Genomic DNA, 23,630 nt, shown 5'->3' on the forward strand with positions numbered 1-23,630 from the left:
GGCTAATGGAACTCCAAGCCCTTCCTCTTCCTCCATTTTGCGTACCTGCCAAAAGGTAAGCAGCTCACTGCACCTCACCCTCTCTCCACAAATGGCTGGCTCACCACAGGCCCAGAAGCGATGGGGCTACCAAACTATGGACTAAAACTTCAAAAACTGAGAGCCAGCACAAACTCTTTTCTTTGTAAGTTAACTAAGTCACGTACTTGTTACGGTGATGGAAAACCAATTAAACCAATTAACATGCTTAGATTTAGTTCTTAGTGTGACAGACACCAGTACAGATGCCGCCCAGTTACATCCTTTCACTAAATGTAGAGCACAAACGAAGGGCTCAGGGCTGTGGTGCTACCAGTTTGTCTACTTGATGTTGAAGGAACAAACATGCATGACCATAGCTGCTTAAGCAGAAGGATAACCTCAAGTCCCGTATTCTGTTTCTCTCTCCAACCCAGCGGTGAAGTTTGGTAGGATGTCCAAGAAGCAAAGGGACAGCCTGTATGCGGAGGTGCAGAAGCACCAGCAGCGGCTGCAGGAGCAGAGGCAGCAGCAGAGCGGGGAGGCAGAGGCCCTCGCCAGGGTCTACAGCAACAGCATCAGCAATGGCCTGAGCAACCTGAGCAACGAGACCAGCGGCACTTACGCCAACGGGCACGTCATTGACCTGCCCAAATCTGAGGGGTACTACAGCGTGGATTCTGGCCAGCCATCCCCCGATCAGTCAGGACTTGACATGACTGGGATCAAACAGATAAAGCAGGAACCTATCTATGATCTCACAACGGTACCCAACTTGTTTACCTATAGCCCCTTCAACAGCGGGCAGTTAGCACCAGGCATAACCATGAGTGAAATCGGTAAGTGGAAATGTCCTCCAAGTTTTTGTTTGTTTGTTTGTTTGTTCTGTTTTTGCTCTGAAGGTGACTTACCCTAATTATCTGGGTCACTTTCTTAGCTATAAATGGAAATACTTGCATTCATGGCTTCCACCGAGAAAACAAAATTATTTTAAAATACCCTAATAAATATCATTGTTCCCTTGCCCCATAAGAGCTTATTTCAAGCAAAGGAAGTGAAGAGATTATAAATAGAAAGATGCTCTCTGCAAAGAAAGAACAGATGCTATCTGTTGAATTTGGGTTCTCACTGAAGAAAAAAAATGTTATTGGTATAAACAGGGAAATTTCAGCAAGTATTCAATGTGATGCTCTTCAAAGTGAAATAGCAAAAAGACATAAAAACAATGTGGAATAACCAAATGAATCAGGGCTCTACCCTTGCTGTACGATAACTGAGGATAAACCTTAGCAAATGACTCCTCCGTTTCCCCCACTGTAAAGGAAGGAGACTGTTAAAGCCCTTGAATATCCATATTCCAGAACTCTAAGTTATAGCAATGAAAATGTGGTCTGGAAGGTTGCAAAACCCAAGAGTGACAAATAAGCTCTCACGGGTGTGATAGCATCAGCAACCCGATCCCCTTCTTCTGTGACGCCCTTCAGTTCCTCGGGAGTGATCTTGAAGAGGCCCTGTCCTAGGCAAGCTCTCTTCCGACCCTGATGCCACTCTGTCTCACCCCATCAAGCTCAAGAGTCTATTGAATATTTAACCAGTTAATCTCATTAACTAAATGCCGTAAAAACATTAATGTAGGTTTACTTATTCCCCTCCTGGGTGACAGAGTCGCAAATTCACAGCAGCCTAGAAGAGCAAACCCCACAGAGGCTCCACAGGCCTCCATCATAGTGCTCAGGGCCCTGGGGCAGCAGTCCAGGGGTCAGGCACCCTCAAGACTCCTCAGTCCCCGGTTGGGAGGCGGCACAGCGCCGTGACGATGGACAAGGCTCCCCGAGTTCAAGACTCGGCTCTATGGCTGATTAAGTCTCTCTGTCCTAGTTGCACATCTTAAAAAAGGAGAAAGTATTAATTTGTAGTTCACAGGGATGGTGCAACAATTACAACACTTGGCAAGTGCTCAGTAACTCTTGCTATTATTATATGGTCGCCATGTGCTTAGTCACCTTTCAGTAGGTGCCTACAGCCCACACGTGTTTTAAATTAAGTTGCTATGAACACAGAATGAAATCCAGGGCCATATTCTTGGCCACTGATACCATCTGGCTGAGGAAGAAGTGGTGTCCCACAGTCATACACCTGAAATGTCATTTCTTCCTTGTAGCATTTGAGCCCATGACAGTGAGTAAAGTTGTTGACAGAGCAGCTGTAATGATTTTCACAACTGAGAGACATAGAGAACCAAACATCCACTATAATAACAGAAATATTCAGTTACTGCTATTATCCTTCATCTTGTTTTTACCATATCGCAGTTAGTTCACAGACGCTTACTTTTCACAAACGTCTTTAAGAATAAGCAAAAATATGATTCTCATTTTACTACAGAAACAGATGTCTCCAGATGTCCCAGTGCCCTGTGCTCACTGCATAACTGAGCCCAAGTCTACTCCAGGCATTCTGACTCCACTGTCTCTGTCATCAGTTAATGTCCCACTCCCTAGGGGTTTACTACTCACAAACTTCCCTGTCACCTAATAAAGACACTTTTTTGAAGTGGAGGCATCCATTCTTCCCAAGAGAGAGTGTGAAAGGAGTAAATAAGAAATGCCACCACTTTTTGGCATTTATGCTACTGAATAGCTAAGTTCCTAACTCTACTACTGGTTTGGAACGTATGTTTAAATACTAATGAAATGAAAACTCAACACTGTTGGACAGTCTTCTGGCTCAGACCCAGTTTCCTTATGATTTTATGCATAATCCAGTAAGAAGGATTATAGAAAGAGAGCTACCATCAAATCCAGCAGGTCTGGGTTACCCTGGATAAGTCATTTCCCCTCTAAGGTCCTCAGTCTGTTTTACTATGAGCTGGTGAAACTGGACTAGTTAATCTCATAGCCAAACTTTCTGTATAGACACTGACAAGCAAGACGAGTTAGCATGTATTTTTCTTATTTAAAGATATCATTAGTTTTTACAGGTCTCTACATATGCTCTAAATTTTGGAGGCACTTTTCATCAGGTTTAAGTGGTATAATTAGGTTGTTCTTAGAGTGCTTTCAAATCTAGCCAACCAATAAGCCTCAATATTGGCTCCCTTCAGATTTTATTAAAACAGCAATGCCACCTAGTGGATACAAACCCATTGTGAATACCAAATCCAAGTACCTGGGGCAAGCCACAAAGTGGGATACACTCTTTCCACACTGTCCAAAAGATCGCCAGGCATGTCACCAAAGCACTAAGTCCATATCTGTGTCATTGGGAAGGAAGGTATCATGGAGTAGTGTAGTTAAGCGCTCTGCTTCTAGGCCAATCTGCCGAGTCCAAAATTTGGCTGTGTCTTTTCTCTTAGGGTGTTCACCAGACCTGAGTCTCAGCTGTAAACCTGGACCAATAATAGCCCTTGTGTCTGTATGGGGGAAAGAGGATTGAGTGATTTAATAGTCATGACTTCATAGGACAGATGCTGTCATGCTAAACGCTATCATTACTAATGATATAATTTGGTATTGTAATTATTTACCCCACAAGATCACTGGTCATTGGTGGGAATATAATTACCTTTTCTTGAGCAACTATTGTCCTAAGCAAATGTCTTACAGCTAATGCTCATAACAATCTTAGTATGCCTGTTATGTATTTGCATATCCATTTTACAGATGAAAATATTGAGGTTCAGAAGTTACTTCTTTTTTTTTGGTATTGGGGATGGAACTTGGGTCCTCGCACTTGGGAGGCAGGCAGCGGCAGAAGTTATGTATTGTTAAAAACAGAAAACACACATGATCCCAGGTCTGAGTAGCACCAAAACCCATCCTTCTAACCTTTATAGCTTATTTCCTTCCATCAAACAAAGGGAGTTCCTTCCAAATCAACTGGCATTCCCACCGCAAACATGCTTGATGTCTGCTGCCTACATGACACCCTTCTGGGTGCTGAAAATTGAAACTTATATGGCCTGCATGCTGAATTTTGACTTGATTTCATGAATGGGCCTCTAAGCCAATCTGGTTGTCGGCAAACTGTCATAGAAAGGACCTTATGGGGCCGGGGATTTAGCTGAGTGGTGGGAGTGTAAGAATACTATAACATATGTACAAGTAGGTCATTATTCTGAGATGAGATCTTCTTACAAACAGATTTTTAAATTTTTATTTATAGTTCTTCCATCAGTTTATTTAAAATTTTTATGCATTGGTATGTGTTCGCAGTGTGTAATAATTAAGTTCATCTTGAAGAGTTGCTACTTATACACACTGCACCTTAATCACTCTTACTCCCCTTCCCTCACAGCCCTCCCCTCTCCGCTCAGTCCCAGGCCTCCTTTCCCTCTCCGCAAATCATATCTTCTTAATACCCATTTTTAAAGTAGTCTATGTAGAGTAACGTATTACTGTGTTGAAATTTATAATGAAAAAGGTTTGTGAGCCATAACAAAACAATATAAGCAACTGCATGCAGATCCCTCAAAAGATTATTAGACGAGTGTTACCAGAGTCGATAGTACCCCTCAGCCGGGGATTTAGCTCAGTGGTGCTGCCTGCCTTGTGGGCATAAGGTCCTGAGTTCGGTTCCCAGAACCAAAGGGGAAAAAAAAGAATATCCCTCAGAAAAAAACACTCTTCTAAAAGTATACCGAAAGGACTCAGATTTGCTATATTGAGTCCAACAATAATGCTTCATTATGAAGGCATATGTAGACATCCATTTGAACTTCACACTGACACTCAGGTCAGCGGTGAAGAAACCATCCCATTGTCCAGATGAAAAAAATCAAGGATCAGAAAGAACGAGGGATTTTCCTAGGGCACAGAATTAGTTCATTAGTAAAGCTTTGCTCTAATTTCAGTCGTTGCATTATCCTGGACTGCCAGGCATGCTTTCCAAACCTATTTTTGAAATGCTCCATGCTCTCAAACCAGGCAGCACTGGGCTCTGCCCTCACCGTGTTGGAGACACGCATTGCGGTAAACACTTGCAATGCAGGGCAGGCGGTCCCGGACCTCTCAGGGCTACGCTGTCCTGCCGGGGAGAGGGATGGCAGGGTCAGTTACTCTGAGCCGCCTCTCTCATCAGCCAACTCTTCTTCTCAAAATTTTAGGAAATGAAATAAAACTACGTAAGAAACAGAAACTACATGAAGCATTTTAGGAATTGCATCCTTGGGTTGTTCAAAACCTCAAAGGAGAAAGAAGTCATGAAACAAGAGGACAGAAGTAAGCAGCAAATTAATATTGAGGCAGCAGTTTCAATAGGACTTAGCTGGAAATGGGCTTCAAGTTGGCAGGATGAAAGCGTTACGTCTTTGGGGTAACATCTGGCAGAAGTTGCTAGGGAGGGGAGGCTAGCTAGTGGACCCTGCAAATGAGCAGGAAAAGAATGTGGGACCTCTGTGTTTCCTCCCCCACCGTGGCCATCAGATGGTTTAGGGGATTCTGAGAGCTAAGACACGTTAAGGAAAGCTCATTTGAGCTGCGAGGTGATTGACAGTGTCTAGAAGGTAACGGACAAGGTAATTCAGACTGCCAAATGGCACGCTTATGAAACAGGAAAAATATCCATCAAATTAGCTCTGATGCTAAACGAGATAAGTTCCCTTTTACACACATCATCAGAGTTTGCTGTTTTTTTTTTTTTTTTTTTAAGGTGCAGTCTCACTATATTGCTAAGCAGACCAATCTGTGGTTGAATTTGCAATTCTTCTGTCTCTGGCTCCCAGAATGCTGCAATTGCAAGCATGTGCCACCATGCCCAGCTGAGTTTGCTGTTCTATTGAGTAATTTTCCCTCCGAAGAAAGACAAGTTTATTTCATCCCTTCCTATATAATCTTAAACATAGGTTTATTTTTGTATTCCCTTTCTGCTCTATTCATAGAAGCTGGAATTTTTAAGTGTCAAAAATAGAAGTGAACCTCACTTTTAAGGGTACCTGTTACAGAAGTTAGTATTAATAGAACAGATCACAAAAAGAGATTGGCCTAAAAGTGATTCTGCCAAAGCTGCAAAGAAATTCAGAAAATATCACTAGAGGTGTTTTATTTTGCAGAGTACTATAAAAGTTGATGATGTTTCAGTCATCCTTTATTAAGGATCCCAAGCCAGTGCTGTGGTCTTAAAGCAGCACTTTGAATGATATATCCCCTTACAAGTGAATATTTTACAGCTGCTTAAAAATATTATGCAGTTAACTGGCCATGAATAAGTGGTACAGAATAGACATTGGCTCGCTGTGTATTTTCTATGTCTCAGATAACACTTATATCAAATACAAGTGGGCTTTCTGGTGAAAAGTAACTGCCTACTACATCACTATGACAAATATAAGGAGAGCAACTAGTGAGAATAATGATTCAGTATGAGCAAAGGCAAGTCCAGTGGCTGTAGTTTTTCCTGTCTTTTCTAAGGAGAGAGATCCTCTGAACTTCCATTGTCTTCTAACACCTCTCACCCATGCACTGCACACTCTTAGCCCTGGAATTTGGAGTCCCAGCTCTAAATACTAGCGGTATGAGTTTGTCCGGAATTGGTTCTTTTCCTGTATGGGGGATTGAACCAAGGAACTAGGCACTGAGCTACATCCCCAACCCACTCTCCCTTTTTTATTCCGAGACAAGTTCTCACCACATTGCTAAGTTGCTCAAGTTGCATTCAAAACTGTGATCCTCCTGCCCCAGCCTCCAAGAGTGCTGGGTTTACAGGCACGTGCCACCATGCCTGGCTTAGTTCAGCATTTTGAGGCCACAGTTTCATCTGAAAAAATAAAGCAGCTGACTAAACAACTTTGGAGAGTTATGATTTTCTTGCCTTCTGGAGAGCTTTGGTTATATGTACAAATATTCCTGTTACAGCCACTTCATATAGAAAAGCACCAGGTATTGGGAAACAGGGTATTTTAAGCAGGGAGACAGTCCTGCACAATGCTAAAAAACTTGACCATTAGCATTAGCTAGCAAGCCTCTCTCCCAACAATTCCGCTGACAGCCAAGGTTTCACTGGGTAGAATGACCCTGCCAATTACATAGCCAGTAACCACTAACAAATCAGAACTGAGCACCCATCTCATCTCTCCAACTACCCTAGTGAAAAAAAATCAAGAAATATGAACAAAATGATCAAGAACAAATAGGTGCAACTTAAGGGGAGGGTGGTAGCAATCCCAAAGCACTCCCAAATTCATGTACCTAGAGTGACCTGCTGTACAGATTCAGCCCTGGGAGAAATCACCTGTTCTCTCTGCCCACTCCAACTGCATCACACTTGAGCCCCTCTTGAAGGAAAAGTGAATATATGGCATAAAATGAAGGTGCATTCTTGATTGCTAAGGAGCCAGCCTACCAAGGGCCACCTCAGTTACTGGAAAGGAGCTTTCTTGGCTCTTCTGAAATTTTGACACCACTCTGTTCTTTGTCATCTACAAAGTGTCTCCCAAAGCTGCTTAGTTCCAGAATCTTGTCTTCCCTGAGTGTGGGAACTGGGCTAATTAACTCAATTTGCTATATACTTTCAGCCTCTACCATGGTATTAACCAGTGGATGGCCATGAATTATTTTAGAGTCTGGGATAAGAGACTCCACCGTTGTTCTCTGGGGTCATTCAACTTTCCAGGTATCCTTTAATAATCCCAAAGATGATCTGAAATCGCCTCTTAATTGTTACAGTCACTGCACAATCATGCTCAGTACTGTGAATTCCCATATCTGGGGTAAATGGTATAATGTCTACAAAACATTTTGTGACTGGCAAGGCTCAAAATCAGTATAAAGAAATGTTGTACTACAAGCAACATGCTCATATATGTTCAATGCCAGTTCTTATAAACATGCATAGCTCTTATACAAAGTCAATGCATACTAGTCATTATATGCTTATGTCTCTGTTAATACAGCTTTCCAGATGTGCTAGCATCTACTAGATGCTAAAGCACCTTTTCTATTTCCAGTTGATGTTGTGCAAAATTGATCTTCCTCAGTGGACCTCCCCTGGAGATACTAGTTTGGGATAAACTTTGACTCAGGATTCAGAACTTCACAAGAAGATTATAAAATCTACTAGCCCCCCCCATTAAAAAAATGTTATTGACAAGCCATTGGAAATCCAATTCTATTTTATATGCTCAATTTTAAAAGTTACAGTAGATAGATAATAAATATTCTGCAAAAAAAAAAAAGAAACTAGATTTCAGGAGGTTCTGCCTGTGGCTTGAAGAAGGAGGGAGTGCTGGTACTTATAAGGTGAGCTTTGAAACAGCTCCCCATGGAATTGAATTTCCAAACATTACACTACAAGCTAGTCATACTTTAAAGCATTGCAGACTCTTAGGGATCTGAATTGTGTTACCATGCATTGAGGTGGATGTGTATTGCTTTTGCTGTATTTTCAAGTACCTAATTTTTGAAGAGCTGGTTAGGATTCAAATACTAGATGAACCATGGGAACAAAAAATACCAATTGGTCACCAGGTTGATGGACATCAATACAGGCTGATGTCATTGGCATGGTATACAACCAACTTCATGGGCTCTCTCTGCTAAGAGTACTTATTTCTCTGATGTTTGCAAGTTGAAGAAAGTGATGGAAATGCTCCCAGGTGGAAAGACTTTTCTGTTTTGTTTCATTTTTGGATATAAGCTTTCCTTTGACAGTATGCACCCTCAATTCTGAAGAGAATGAATTCACTATTTAAATTTGAGGCACATTCATGAGACCTGCTGGAGAACTACTACTTACTTTTCAGATAAATGTATTTTGAAACAATTCATTGCTGGATTGTTTTGGGGGGAAAAAACTTTTTAAAATATCAATTAAGTACATTATTAAAATAATCAAGTTACTTTTTAAAATTCAAGTTAAATGGTTGAAAATGAGAAAATAGCCTCGCAAGATTACTGCTAAATTACTTTTTCTTAAAGGTCAGAAATGCATTGACTAAACTTCCAAAAGGATAGTGAGGAGAGCTTGCTTCTGTTTCAATTAACAATCAGTCCATATATCAACAAAATTCAAATACTGAAAATCAATCCTAATGATGGCCCTGAGCAATTTTTATAATTAGGTTTCATCATCTGTGACTCACTAATTGTCCTTTGACAAGAGTGGGTCAGTGCAGCTTTTAAAGGTGAGTCAGTAAAGATTTTAATGGACTCTGGGTTGTATTATTTGTTTGTCCTACCCGAAACTTTTTAGTGCTTTCAAGATTGTAAGCTGTACTGTCAGCCTCCATAACCCTGTAAGACTTTTCCCTCATGAGTTAAAACAGAGCACAACAAAATTCCCATGCAACCCCTCAGACTCAAGTTGCTCCGCTTCACAGAGCGCTTAGAAAACATCACCGCTGCCAATTCCTTCTGTGGTAGAGAAGCAAACTCTAAGAAACTAAGACCTGGGGAGGTTAAGTAACTCCCAAGGAACAAAATAAAAGCCTTGAAAGGGGTTGTTTCTAATTGCCTCCATCTTACCATAGGGCTGCAAGAGAACTCCATCAACTTCAGGACATTTAAGTACATTCATCTTTTCCAATTGTTCTGTAAAAGAGGTCTTTTACTATGCAAGTTAGCTTTGAAATGAAATGTTTTCATAATCCATTGTTTCTCAATTTTTTCAAGTAGTTTCAAGAAGGGAAACTGTAATTTCCCAAAAATTAGACATGCACCATTGCAATAAAACAAAACACTTGTGATCCGAAAGAGCTTTTTGTTGTTCAATAATTAATAAGGCGTCCTCTTAGATGCTTAATTTGTTTTTGCTGCTTGTGATCCACCCTCTTTGGATAAACTGCTGTTACACAAATGCTATGTCACTTTTATTGCTCTTCTGTTTCCTGCTTTCTTACCTTCTATTAAAAATGCTATCTTATAAGAGCATCTTGGAATTTGATAAAATTGTACTAATCTGTTCATTCTGTCTTTGCCCAACAATTATTGCTTGAATTAATCTGATTTCTTTTATTATTTTTCTCTATTTCATATTTTACTGTTTTGTTCTAGCATTTTTCAGTGTTTTTAAGGTTATTAATATAATCTTATATTTTGTTAATATATTTTTTCTGAAAAAAGGTAAGATTTTGGCAAAGATTTTCATAAAGTAAGACTCAATAATGCCATTCTATGATATGAATTGGCAATATCTGCATAAAAAGAGACTGAAATTTATTCATATTCATTGAAAAGAAATGGGTGCATGGACCATAAAATATAGATAAGTTATAGGTTGTTGCTACCCCCTCACAGTTCTTACTTAAAAGGCGAAAGATTAATACAATCTGAACAGAAACTAGAGTATTTTTTTTGTTTGTTTATTTGTTTTGGTACCGGGGATCAAACTCAGGTCCTTGTGTTTGCGAGGCAGGCAGCAGAACCACTGAGCTAAACCCCCCGCCCTGCAATTCTAGTTAAAAGAACTTGAAAAACATAAATGCTAAATCTGTTTTAATTTGAGGGTAAGAGACCACTAATAGATAGATATTTTAAACTTAAATGATATTTTTATTCTGGAAGGAAAATTATATTTATGTGAAAAGATTTGAAAAATTAAAAAGGTCTGTAAGTGGCATTCTTTTGTTTGATACTGCTACCTATAGCAAACCTCTAGGTTTGTTGTATTTAGTAACAAAAAACATAAAATTGGTGGCCTGAAGCAAAAAAAAGTGAATAGTGCATTTGATTAATGTTTCACCCTTAAACTGTTTTTACTATGTTGTAGTGCCTTTCCTTAGAGAGATGATTCTGACGACCCTTGATGTTAGGACAAACTAGCAGAGAAACTTAAGAAATGCCTTGAGCAAGTCTGCAGAGATGCCTTGGCATAATTCAAAGTGAATCCCCTTAGAATCTCACTCTTACTGGGGTAGTATAAACTAAATAGAGAATTCAGCGGTACTCCAGATCCTGAAGGCAAGTGATAAATTAAAATTTCATTAATCATTTTGATTGAAGCTAAGATACAGTATTTTAGGAAGAATATGTTCAAGTATTTTTTTGTGGAGAAAAATGAATAGGGGGCATAGTTCATTCACCAAGAAGAAATTTTCCTTTTCATAAGAAGAAAAAAAGGAATTAGAAAGTTCAGATGTAACTCTCTCTAGAGCTAAGTATAGCTTTCAGTCTCAGCTTTTGTGCCTTGATGCATTTGGGCCATGGGTGCTCTTGATAATGACACTGAAAGCGGCAGTTTTTAAAGATACACTCAGCTCTCCTCCCTCCCAAGATGTGGGATTCTAATGAAACCACCGGTGCAATCCATGTCTGAGACACTGTAGCCTTTGGAGAGCGGCATTTGCTGAAATGTCTGGTGAGAGCTAAAACAGGAAGCTTTGGTGGAGAAAACCCACTGAGTGGTTTGAAATCAGAGCTGCTGAAGGTCACTTGCTATTTTCGTAGATGCAAAAGCTGGTCCTCATTTTATAACATCACAGTTACAAACAAGAGATTGTCACCTTACTTGTCAGTTTACTTCTTTCTCCCCAAAATAAGCAGAGGTAGCCTGTTTTCTGCAAAGAAATAGATAAACGGGATCACTTGTTTCCAAACTTTGCTTTATTATTAGATCCACATGCAGGAAAAGTTGCTTTTCCTATATTTCTTTAAACATGGCTTCAAAAATAGTTTTCTTACATCCTTTTACATCATCTGATATGTTTGACCTTTAAAACGCTACTTAGCTGTGTAATCTTTAGCACATACATTTCAACCATTCTGTAAATGCCTTAAAGAGGAACATCCTTCCTTATTCTCTGATTCATTCTCTATCACCATGGAAAGTATGGAGAATGGAGTAATAAGTGTGGAAGGCTGAGCGTGCTGAGATAGAGGGAGGTTGGGGTAGAGGGAGAGAGGCTATCGACTGGCTTCCAGGATTATCTAAACACAGTCCATCTGGAAAAGGAAGAGGGAGGTTAGTTCCAGCCCCAGGGTTTTATAATTATTGCACACACTGTTGAGAATTATCATCAATTTTATCCCATTTCTCCTTTCAAAATTTTAATGTTTTTCTTCTTACTGCCCATATCGTAAGGTTAGGATTATTCTTAAGACTTTTCAGGATGTGTGGCAATTTTAACAGCACTGTTTTAGATTCTTTTCATCAAAAATGATAGAGAAGTATATTTGTCTGTACCAATCATTTTAAACTTCCCTTGGGCTTTCTTGGATTATTATTTCCTTTGAATCACACATTGTCATTTTTGTTCCATAAAATGAATATATGAAGTTGCAAGTTCTACTAATTGAATATAAATCTTGTTTTCCAATAACCCTTGCCTGAAGAAAGGTATCAGGACTAAAGACTAAAGCAAAATACTCATTTTATGGGAAAACAAAAAGCTTTAAATGTTTATCCATATGAGGATGCACAAGGGAAAGAGAGAGACTTTATGAAATTAGCAAATTGAAACTTGGAACATGGGCTTGACCTGTGACTGCGTATCCAGTTTTCCTTCCTGCAACAATACTGACATTGTACCTCCTTAGAGTTGGAAATGAATGACTGGACTGAACACATAGAATTGTTTTTCTCTTTTCTCAACATTGTTTTATTAACTACCAAAGCAGCCTTTGCCCTCTCCGTGAACTGAACAAACCTCTGTCCTACTGAATGTGTGTACAGAATTTTAACTACTGAAAAACTGTAGCTGAGTTCTGATAGATTCTCCTTGTCCTTGCGTTAGCAATCATCAGCCTTATCCTGGGCTCAGGAAGAGCAGACTGCACGGTCCATGTGCAGCGGCTCTTAGAGGTGCTAGAATTTTCTGAGTTCATTTTCTATGCCATATCTTTGGCAGACCCATGATCTCAGTACACAGCATGCTGATTCCTTCTTCAATATTTGTTACCTATGCCCAAGCTAAAGAATCCGACAGAAACAGCTTTCCGGAATAGCTGCCGTCCAACTCACTGTGGCGGATGAAGGGTGTGCAGTTGCCCAGAAAGATCTCATCTCCCTGCTCTTTCGCCTCAGTCTCTTTTGTCTGGACTTTCTCATGTGCTTGGTCCCTGGAGAGCACTGCGCTTACTATTACCTTTTCTATTTTTGCAGGCAAGGACTCTGAAAAATCCTGTGGCTCCCAGCAGGAACTTTGCATACTGCACTCATTGTGTCCCCCTTTGTCCCTTCTTTTAAACTCCTTCTCCCCTTTGAGGAACTGCAGACTCTCAGACCAAGCAAACTGTCTCCTCTGATGTTCAAGCGTCTTTCGATCTTTCTAGTTGACAGAATGAGCCCTCCAGCCTCCCTCCCAGGAGACCAAGTCTAGGTTTACTGTGTGTTTTATCAACCCGGGCCTCGAGAGGGTTGAGTCGGCTTGACACGTGGCTCACTTCTGCAGTGCAGAACCGGGGTACCAGCAAAGGGAGAGGGTGTCCCCCTGGCTTGGCCCGTATGGCCATGTACATATCTTACATCCAAAAGAGATCTAACTTTATTTATTACCACCAGGGCATTGGGAAAAATAGTGGGCTCAAGCTGAATGTTGACTTCAAAGCCATTTTGAGTGCTTTAACGTTAAGGGTCCATCCTAGCTTTCTCAAGTCCTTTTTGAAATAAAGCAGAAAGCACAAAGGTGTTCGGATGAATGGATAGAGATCTGCAACATCATCTTCACGAATTCAACATTGGTCTAGTGCTTCGTACACTTAATGTGTCATCACTCTCCTATTGCCAAGGCCACCCACTGGTCCTACGCATGACCCTTCAGAATGGTCATCACCACCTAACCCTAACCCAAGCTGTCCTCGAGTCTTACATGAATTTTCACAACACCCTGATGTTTGTCTTGTGCTCACCAGTGCTATCTCACCTTCCTTGCCATGGCTACGATGGCTTTTCTGGAATGAAAACCTGACCATGTCCCTCTCCGGCTTTAAAGCTTCCACTCTCTCCCAGTTGCCTACAAGAGAGAATCAAAGGTAAAATCTAGAATCCTCCAAAACCAGATTCCCAGGTCCCCTTACTCAGCTTGTTCTCAGGTCGCAGTTTCCACCCCGACATTGTTTCTTCCACCCTCCCCAGGCACCCGGGGGTGTGCAAACACACCACCCTTCTTGCCGGAAAAGTCAGGCTGGATTTCAAAGCACCAGTTGCTAACTCTGTAAAACTGGGTCAAGAGTCACTCACCCCCTCTGAACCCTGCTGTCCTCAGTAAAAGGGGGGGTGGTTCTGAAGATGTAGGAGATAATGTCTGATACAGCTCAGACTAGAGCTAGTTCTCCATCTGTGCCTTCGAGGTATCATTCTCTCTACTCAAGATACATCTTTCTCTCCTTCATGGGACAAATCCCTACTGATCCTACAAGACCCAGGTGATCTCCATTATGGTAATGTTTGGTTTGCCTCCCGCACACTGAGTTAGAGACTTTCTTCTTTGGGTTCTCACAACTACTCAGAGCAATTATTATATCACAATGATACGACTGTAAGATCCTTAAAAGCAAAGGCTTTTAATCTATATCTTGACTTAGTTACTCAAAAATTGTTTGTTGGCTGGGCATGTAATGACACTGCTGGACTCTGCCGTACAGTTTTTGAAGAATTCACACTCCTGCAAGATCTAAGCCAAAGGACTGACATAGATAATCACAGTTTAATGAGCCTCATTGGAATAAGGGTTCCACGTGAGGCAGAATCAGTCAGCCCTTCTGCAGGCCCACAGGGAGGTAGGGAAGCCTTTGCCAGGCAGGACAAAACATCATGACAAGTCCTGAAGCATGGGTGTGGATTTAATTTCCATTTTTCTTAGCAAGCCCATGCTTTTGTTATGCCTGCCCCTCCTCATACCCCAGAGAACCTTTAGTTTGAGTGGTAGAAGGCCAGGAAATTCTTAAACTTTGGCTAATAGTTCCCAGAAGACAACTTACAAGAGCAGATAAAGCATATTTCATAATGCAGTTCTAGTTTTGTTTATAAGTCCTGAAAGTTATAAATTACCAACAAATCAGCATATCTTTAAAGATGAAAACAAACTACTCAGAGAAGATAAAAGTTTGAAAACTACAGAGCTATAAAATGTTATGTTTTCATTATATACCTACCAGAGAGCAGATATATTTTTTAGAATCTAAATAATTGGACTGCCCAAATGAAATTGAAAAATGATGAACCACGACTTACCAATCTATTTTAATATGATGTGGAGAGTAAGTCTTACCATTTTCATAACATAGGAGGATGTTCAATAAAACTTTGGATATAGATTTTTTTTAAAGAAAGGACTTTGCAATATGATGAGCAATGCAAGCTTTGAAGTGTTCATTGCTGAAGTTGATAGAGTACAACTATAACACAGAATTCTGTAGCACTGTCTACTTCTATCAGTTTATCAGTCTGATTGGAAAACTCTAACAAATAATGAACTATTTTCTCTCAGTAGCACTGATTGCAACAACAAGTGTCCCTGTTTTGTCTTCACTGGCGTTATCACATGCTTCCCTGATGACAGAGAGAATATCTCAATAGTGACAATGGTAGCTGCTATTTATTCATTGCTCACAATGTGCCAGAAAATTGGCTGAGGAGTTTTATTTATGAAGTTAATTAGAAGGTTAAGTTTGCATCTTCCATTGTCTACATCGCAGAAACTCAATCTCCATCACCATATATGCTAGAAGTGTAATGGGGTAAAAAATAAGGCAGCCAAGAAACCCTTCCAGAGCTATCCTGGAAAAACAAAATGCAGTCATGTCAAATAAGTAAAAGTTGAATTTGAAAGGGTACAATGTTCGGGGTTGGGGATTTAGCTCCGTGGTAGAGCCCTTGCCTAGCAAGTGTGTGGCCCTGGGTTCAGTACTCAGCACCAAAAGCTTAAAAACAACAGCAAAAAAGAAAGGGTACAACCTTAAGGCCATGAGAGATTTCATTTCTGCACAAGCCAGGCAAAATTACTGGGCAGAAGATGTGGTCATCTTCCTTCTACACACACTCCACATGCAGAATTTGCAAGTATTTTGGTTTCTCAAGCTGTCCCCTTTTTTCATGTATTCAAATAGCAGATGGGATTTACAAGGGACCTCCTGCCAGCTCCATCCATTTCAGGGAACTCGAAGCAACTTTTAAGAAGGACTCATATCTGGTTCTATCCCTCAGCTCTCACACCTCCAAGGCCAAAATGATTGGTACTGAAGCCACAATGCAAAACATACTTCATTTGAGAGAAAATGCCCAGAAAGACTGTTTGTTACTACTTCTAGGAATATAGTCATTTTCTCTTTTCTAACTTGGTAAAGGAAAATGCCATTATATAAAAACATAACAAGTTGAATAGAGTGGCTTCCGTGTTGTGACTTTAATAACAATCAACTCACAGGTTAGTATCACTTTGTCTACAGCCCTCTCTTGTTAACCGTGTAGGATGCAAATGTTGCCCCCAGGTCACATCTACACGACTAACATCATCAGAGAAATTTTGCTTCTCTGTCTCTTTCCACTCCATCCCTCTCCTTTCTGTGGAAAACCTTTCATTTTCAGTTTACTGTTTAATCCTCCCTTTTTATTTACTTATTTTTTAATCAAGTCCTAGAGACTATGCGTGCTGAGCAAATGTTCTAATTCTGAATTGCCTCCACAGCACCCAGTCTTCTCTTGTTTTAAAAATGAGTGAAGGGCAGGGAATTTAGCTCAGTGGTTCTGCCGCCTGCCTCGCAAGTACAAGGACCTCAGTATGATCCGATCCCCAGTACCAAAAAAAACAAAACTAAAAAAATAAGTAAAAATGAGTGAATACATTTATATTTTAATACCCTCTTTCTGAAATAAAATATGGTTCTAGTAATTTTGAAAACCTTTTAAACAACTGTATGTATTAAGGTTATTAATGGTTATTAAGGTTATTAGCCCCCAAAGCAAGCAATATAGTTACATGTTTTAAAGGTAAATAATGATTTGAATGCTTTACGACTTGTAAAACCCTAGAGCTGTCATCAAGAGAGCACAGAGGGGAGTCAGAAAATATTTTGATTTCTTAAAATTGAAGAAAAGTAATAAAGAGTTTAGAGATTTTGAAACAGACCGTCGTGTTAAAGACATGCTAACTCAATCGGAGAATCTCCAAAAGGCACTTTCTACGGTAAGCATATTAAAAACAGGTTTGAGTAGAATGATGTGACTGACAAACCCTCGAATTGCTGTTCTTCCTCACAGACCGGATTGCACAGAACATCATTAAGTCCCACTTGGAGACGTGTCAGTACACCATGGACGAGCTGCACCAGTTGGCGTGGCAGACCCACACCTATGAAGAAATCAAAGCGTATCAAAGCAAGGTACTCTGAGAAATACTTAGGGGCTCCTGTGATTACCCGCTTTGGCTTTCTCGGCTTCAGCACAACTGACAGCTCACGTCAGACCCAGACCTTACTCTAGGGGCCACCGTGGACTCTGGGATACTTAGCAGCCTCTCTGGTACTAGCCTCATACAGTGTAATAGCCAAAACTATCTCTAGGTATTGCCAAATGTTCCCCAGGAGGCATAACTGTCCTGATTGAAAACCACTACTAGAGTGACCACAGAAGTCTTGCCTTCATCAGATGGCTTTAGGACATCTTCTGGTGGCGTCTGGGGGCCAGGCAAGGGCCGGAGCCATTGCATAACCACAGGAGCAATAGCAGTCGCAGGCTTGTATGTCAAGATGCAGAACAAAACCTTCTAAATTTTTTTCTTTCCCTACATATCAAAAATGGTCCAAGAAAAAAAAGGACGACTTGCTCTACAGTATTAGTAGTAATGCTTTCTTTTACATACATTGGAAACATTTTGAGGAAGGAGTTGCTTCTCGGTCTGTGTTCACATCACTTGACTTTGGGGTTGATATATACATTTTCTTTTTTGGTACCGGGGATAGAACTCAGGATCTTGGGCTTGCACAGCAGGTGCAGTATCACTGAGATAAATCCTTGGCCCTAACTGAGATATACATTTGTAGGCTCTATCAGTTAATGGAATTTTAATAAAAAATAAACATGAATGATTTGGGCAACACTGATTTTTCTCTAAGAGGAAAGCTAATTCCTTCTAAATAAACACAGGAACAAAGACATAGACATTGCTACCATCAATAAAAACAGAATTAACCTATGTGGATTTAGGGTTCACCAAGAAAAAACCCAAGTGCAAAATATTTGAATATTGTATGTTACTTAAAAGCATGATTTGATTTGATTTGATATCTTTTTTTTTCTTTTTGGAATTTCTTTTATTCAAAGCAAAATCTCCCCAAGTTCTGGAAAAAGAAAACGACATAAAAATACCATAAGCTTCATGTCCATGAGGCACCCATTGAAAATGATATTATGGAAGGGTGTGAATGCAATCACTAGTCCTCCACCTGAGGGTGTATTTTACACAGTGAATTAAAATCTTGAGTTTGTTTTTGTGAGGAGGAAAAGCTAGGAAAGAAAATAAGCATCTTCACATACTATAGACACAGCCGTAGTGCTTCCACAGCCGGGGCATACTGAGGTGCAAATGGGTCTAACTCTAAATAGAAAAGGAAACACCGTCCTCCTCTTGTAAAAGAATTGTGCCCTTTCCTCCCTGGAGCTCCAGATGACGGGCAAGCACCACAAGCACCACAAGCAACCCTGAGTGTTTTATGGATTCTCGGTGAGTTCCTGGCCCTGTTCACATGCTGTGTCTTCTTCCCCGAAGTCCAGGGAAGCGCTGTGGCAGCAGTGTGCCGTCCAGATCACACACGCCATCCAGTACGTGGTGGAGTTCGCAAAGCGGATAACGGGCTTCATGGAGCTCTGTCAGAACGACCAGATTCTCCTTCTGAAGTCAGGTGAGCACGGAAAAGGTTCATGGGGGCCTATGTGAGGAGTTTTAGGTAGGCCCTTCCTTCTGCGATGGTTCTAGGCATCCTCTTTCCAGTAGGTAGCTCGTTTCACCACCCACATCGTCAGACAACCCCCGGAGGAAATGCGCTGTAATAAATACCCGCTGATCCTCATTCAGTTCCCCTCTGAAGTCAAATACAGTTTTGCTTATTGAAAGTGGGGCTATTAATTGCGGAGGTTGAGATTCCCAGCTTGACAGGCAATGCAAGTAATTAGTGGGCTGAACTGCTGAGCTAGCGCTAAAACTTACTCGCATTCTGTAAGGGGAAAATTGCGGACTAGCTGAGCTCTCTGCCTCCGTGGTCATTTCCAGTCACTCTAATGAGAATAGCCTGCAGCCAGGGTACACCAGGAGAAACTCTGCTGAGCTCTATTCTTTCTCTCCTTCTCTCCTACACCCCACCACACATGAAATCAGGCAGGCAGAAGCTCCAAGAAGCTCTGCGTATAACTGATTTTGCAAATGCTATTTACCTAACAAGAAAAAAAAAATTACTTGTGTTTTTCTTGGAAGAAAATAGGAAAATTGTGGTGTTTGTGTTAATTTCCATGGTTCTCAACCACAAATATCAGTAAAATTAGCATCCTTTTTATATATGATAATATAGGTACATATTTTCATCTTTACCTATCGCCTTGCATTTAATCTTACGAAACTGGTATTATTTCCATCTTAAAGCAAAGGAAACAAATATTCAAAAAAGTGATGTATTCAGTATCACAAAGCTGATACTAAGCTGAAGTTAAACTTGGGCCAAATATAACTTTTTTAAGGTGTTGCTTTTGCTTTACCAGAAAGTGTAGATGGATGAAAACCTTGACTCATGCACTTATTTTGTTATCAGTTATCCAGCAACCCTAAACATTAGTTAAACAACTACTTCTTTTCAGATCAAGGCTCAGCACGAATGACTTATCTCTGTTCAAATGATGTTCATCAAGGCAGCTCCTGAGGGGTCCAGAGGATCCACTTTCAAATTGGCTCACTCACCTAGCTGACAAGCTGTGCTGGTTGGCCAGTGGGAGCTCATTAGAGGCTCTGGGTTGGGGGTCTCAGCCATTCTCCCTGTGAATTTCTCCAGACTTCTTGAACTTCCTGATACACTGCTGCTAGGCTCCAAAAGCTATAATTTCCAGAGAGCAAGGCAAAAGTGCATAGATCTCTGATTTAGCCTCAGAAGTCACAGAGCCTGTGTACCTGGGATGTACCAATGAACTCAAAAAAAGAAGAAGTCACAGAGCATTAGTGTACAACAGTGAATTGGTCACAGCATTCACAGAGGCCTGCCTGGGTTCAAGGGTGGTAGATATGGATTCTACTTCTTGATAAGGGCATGGTAAGTCTAGCAACGGATGTGGAATGCAAGGCATCATTGTGACTCTCTTTGAAAAATAAAATCTGCCCTACTTGATATAGAACTTTAAACTAACCTCTCAAGAAGCCAGTTTCTTCATTTGTAAAATAAACAGATGGACTAGGAACATGGAATTCCAAGCTTGGAATTGCACCAGGAACACCAGAGCACCTCACTGAAAGTTCAGGGGCATAGGCACCACTGCAGGCCATGGGATTCAAAATTCTGAGAGGGGAACCCAGATGACTGTGTTTCTAAGTAAGACTAGAATATCACCAATCTGTGGACTGGACATTCGGGTATCACCGAATCATATAATCTTTAACATCTCTTCCTCCTTGTAAAAACTGTGACTTCAGAGTCTGTCACCTTCCATTATACTATGAGGCACAATCCCATTTCTCCAAACTAGCAAAACTGTGCAACACGTCAGTTAATGTTCAGAGAGAAAAACAAAGATAATCAATGAATTCAGGCAGGCAGTATTAACCACTGACTGTGTGCCAGGCAGTCTTCTCATTCCCAGACATACAGGAATAAATGTAATAACCACAGCTGCTTAGTGCTACAGACAAGGTTCCTGCCCTCTTAGGCTGACAAAGAAGTCTTTAAAAAGTGCTGTATTTATCCAGGTTGATCTATCCAAGACTTCTCGGAACCTTTGGTCTGTGAGTGTTGGTTATAACTCACGGGGGTGAGATAATTTGCCAAAACTTACCTGGCAAACTTATTTCAAAGGGCATCAGATATGAGTGGTATCCCAGTCAAGTGCAGATGGAATTTCTCCTCAAACTCATCCTGTGCTGAATTATGCATGGAGTATGTTAGAAGAAACTCCGTGTCTCAGGTAAAACTGAGAACAAGTTTCTCCAATAGCAGAACTTCTACAGAAGTGAGCAGAGTGGACCCACCTGACACAGTTTCCCTCTCAGTCATTTGCCATCAATTATGACTTCAAGAACTGAGATTTAGGGCCAGGGACTTAGCTCAGTGGTTCTGCTGCCTGCCTTGAAAGAGCAAGTTCCTGACTTCGATCCCCAGTACAAAAAAAACTAAAAGAACTGCGATTAAGTTTAATACTATTCAACAATAAGAAATCCTTCCCCCAAAGGATGATATTCATGCTCTTCTCCACATTTCAAGTATATTTTCTCTGTAATTCCTTGCATAAGCATTAAAAGAGCTTTATTTTTAAAATAGTTATTGAGTTGAAGGACTCTCCAGGGCTGTCTGTGGGTTTCTGTATGGGCTTGGGTGTGTGTTAAAGTTCTTGAGAGTCTCGTAACTTGCACAGAATTATGACTAGGACGTTAAGTACATGCTTTTAATTTTTTAACTTAGGTTGCTTGGAAGTGGTTTTGGTGAGAATGTGCCGTGCCTTCAACCCATTAAACAACACTGTTCTGTTTGAAGGAAAATATGGAGGAATGCAGATGTTCAAAGCCTTAGGTAAGTTTCCCTTGGAGGGTGGCATGGTTTTATTAGCTACTGTAGCTTCTCCTGAACTGAAATTGACGAATGAAATGTCTTGATTCTTTGATGTGATCTCCTATCATGGTGTTCAGTAAGAGTTGGACCAGAAGAACCTACAATATTTCATCCAACTTTCCTGATTCTACAATTGTAGTTCCTTATACAAAAAGGAGTGAACCATAGACCCCATTGAGACCTCATGGAAGTAGATTGATGCTAAAAATGCTGGGATGCATTAGAGATCATTCTTTGTAAACTCGACTTTTTTCTTTTACCTTCTGGTTTACTGCTTCTCAGAGTATAGTATACAGGTCACTAACAGTCTATGGGGTGACCTCTTAAGTTTCTTATGTGAATCCATAATCATTAGTCAAGACACCTAAAAGAGGAGATTTTTCATGTACTTCTTGCCCAGAGCAGCAATTTTCTGCCAGGAGACTCGTGGAGTCCTGGGACACTGGTAGAGCTGGTGTTCACCTGGTCAAAATTACCCCAAACTCTCTTGGGGCAGGCTCCAACACCATCAGTCTTTGCTTGGAAATGCTGTGTGGCACCACCTCCGGTCCTCAGTATGCCACACGGATCAGAGGAACATTAACGACGATGGACGGATGCCAGGAAAGGTTTCGATGATTGCCAGTACCACTTGTTCCATACCCTGCCAGAGGGCACCAAAGAAGCCAGTGCCCTTTCACCTCTCGTCCTGTTAGCTGATATGGCAGCCAAGAGCAAGCCCATCAGGACCAGCAATGTCTCCCTTCCACAGCTGATATCCATCCACGTTGTCCCCAGGGCTAGATTTCCAAGAGAGAAGAAAGAGCCTTGGCAAGCAACCTCAGTATATTTCCAGCTTCATCAAATAAACATTTACCAAGGATCAGTGAAGAGATGCAACATTATTTTGCCAAAATTCCCAATGGCTAAGCAACTAACCTGCAAGCCATCCATTAGAAATTAAAAATAAATAAACGATAGCCAATTGAGAAGTAGCTCATTTCCATCCTAAGAAGTTTCTGACGTCTCAGTTTAAGCCCCTAGGTACCTCAGACAGCTAAGTTTAAGTATCACTAACACTAGGGGTCCTCTGCCCCTATATATAGAGTGATTTAGATTCCCCACGAATGTTATCTCAATTCCAAAATATCCACAGACATTTACTTATAACATTTTTAGTGATAAATCATTTCAGAACTATAGGATGATACTCAGATCTTGTATTCCCAGCTACATGTCCTACTGACAACGTATCATGTTGATTTACTTGTGACTGGTGATGATTTCCTTGTTCCGTAATTAATATCCATCATAAAGTCATCTTGTATGGTTAGAAACTTTAAAATGTCTTCTCTAGGTGTCCAGTGTGCAAATCCTTGGATAACTCCTTGATAATGAGACTTTCTTCCTCTTCCCCAGTTCTAGGTTCAAGCACTTCTGTTTAATTTTTCTTCTTCTTTCATAGGTTCTGATGACCTAGTGAATGAAGCATTTGACTTTGCAAAGAATTTGTGTTCCTTGCAGCTGACGGAGGAGGAGATTGCTTTGTTCTCATCTGCTGTTCTGATATCTCCAGGTAGGGAGGTCTCAGGCCTTCACCTTATTTTTAAACCTGTTTTACTATCTTTAACATCAATTACATCTATAGAAGCCAAAGTCTTCAGGAAAAAGAAACTTTAAAAGAACTATATTTTCTTTAGCAAGGTTTTGATATTTGGAGGCAATGCAAAGGAAAGTAGCTTCAACTTTATTAAAATGACAATTCTGCCCCAAAAGCAAGAGTAGAGCATGGGACAGGGGGTCACGTCAGATCCAGAAAAGTAAAATTGTTTCTTAGGAAATGAATGAAGACAGATAGCAGTCTGAGTTCTATTTCAACTTTGAAAGACAGAGAGGGCCAGGGATTTAGCTCAGTGGCGTTGCTCCTGCCTGGCAAGTGCAAGGTCCTGAGTTCAATCCCTCATACCA

General features: G+C 40.7%; 1 protein-coding gene across 1 annotated transcript in view; it reads left to right on the top strand.

The window, feature by feature from the left end:
• Positions 1 to 23,630, top strand: part of Rorb (RAR related orphan receptor B) — a gene marked incomplete at its 5' end in the record, with an annotated part of 57,915 nt that overhangs the window by 12,658 nt on the left and 21,627 nt on the right. The window contains 5 exons of the mRNA XM_010625606.2: positions 456 to 857; positions 17,146 to 17,267; positions 18,653 to 18,785; positions 21,537 to 21,644; positions 23,128 to 23,238. Of these exons, the coding sequence (XP_010623908.1) occupies positions 456 to 857; positions 17,146 to 17,267; positions 18,653 to 18,785; positions 21,537 to 21,644; positions 23,128 to 23,238 (876 nt within the window). The remainder of the gene's footprint in view (positions 1 to 455; positions 858 to 17,145; positions 17,268 to 18,652; positions 18,786 to 21,536; positions 21,645 to 23,127; positions 23,239 to 23,630) is intronic.

This window comes from Fukomys damarensis, unplaced genomic scaffold (genome assembly GCF_012274545.1).
Source record: "Fukomys damarensis isolate Sample0158 unplaced genomic scaffold, DMR_v1.0_HiC HiC_scaffold_31, whole genome shotgun sequence".
In the NCBI taxonomy this organism is placed as follows: Eukaryota; Metazoa; Chordata; class Mammalia; order Rodentia; family Bathyergidae; genus Fukomys; species Fukomys damarensis.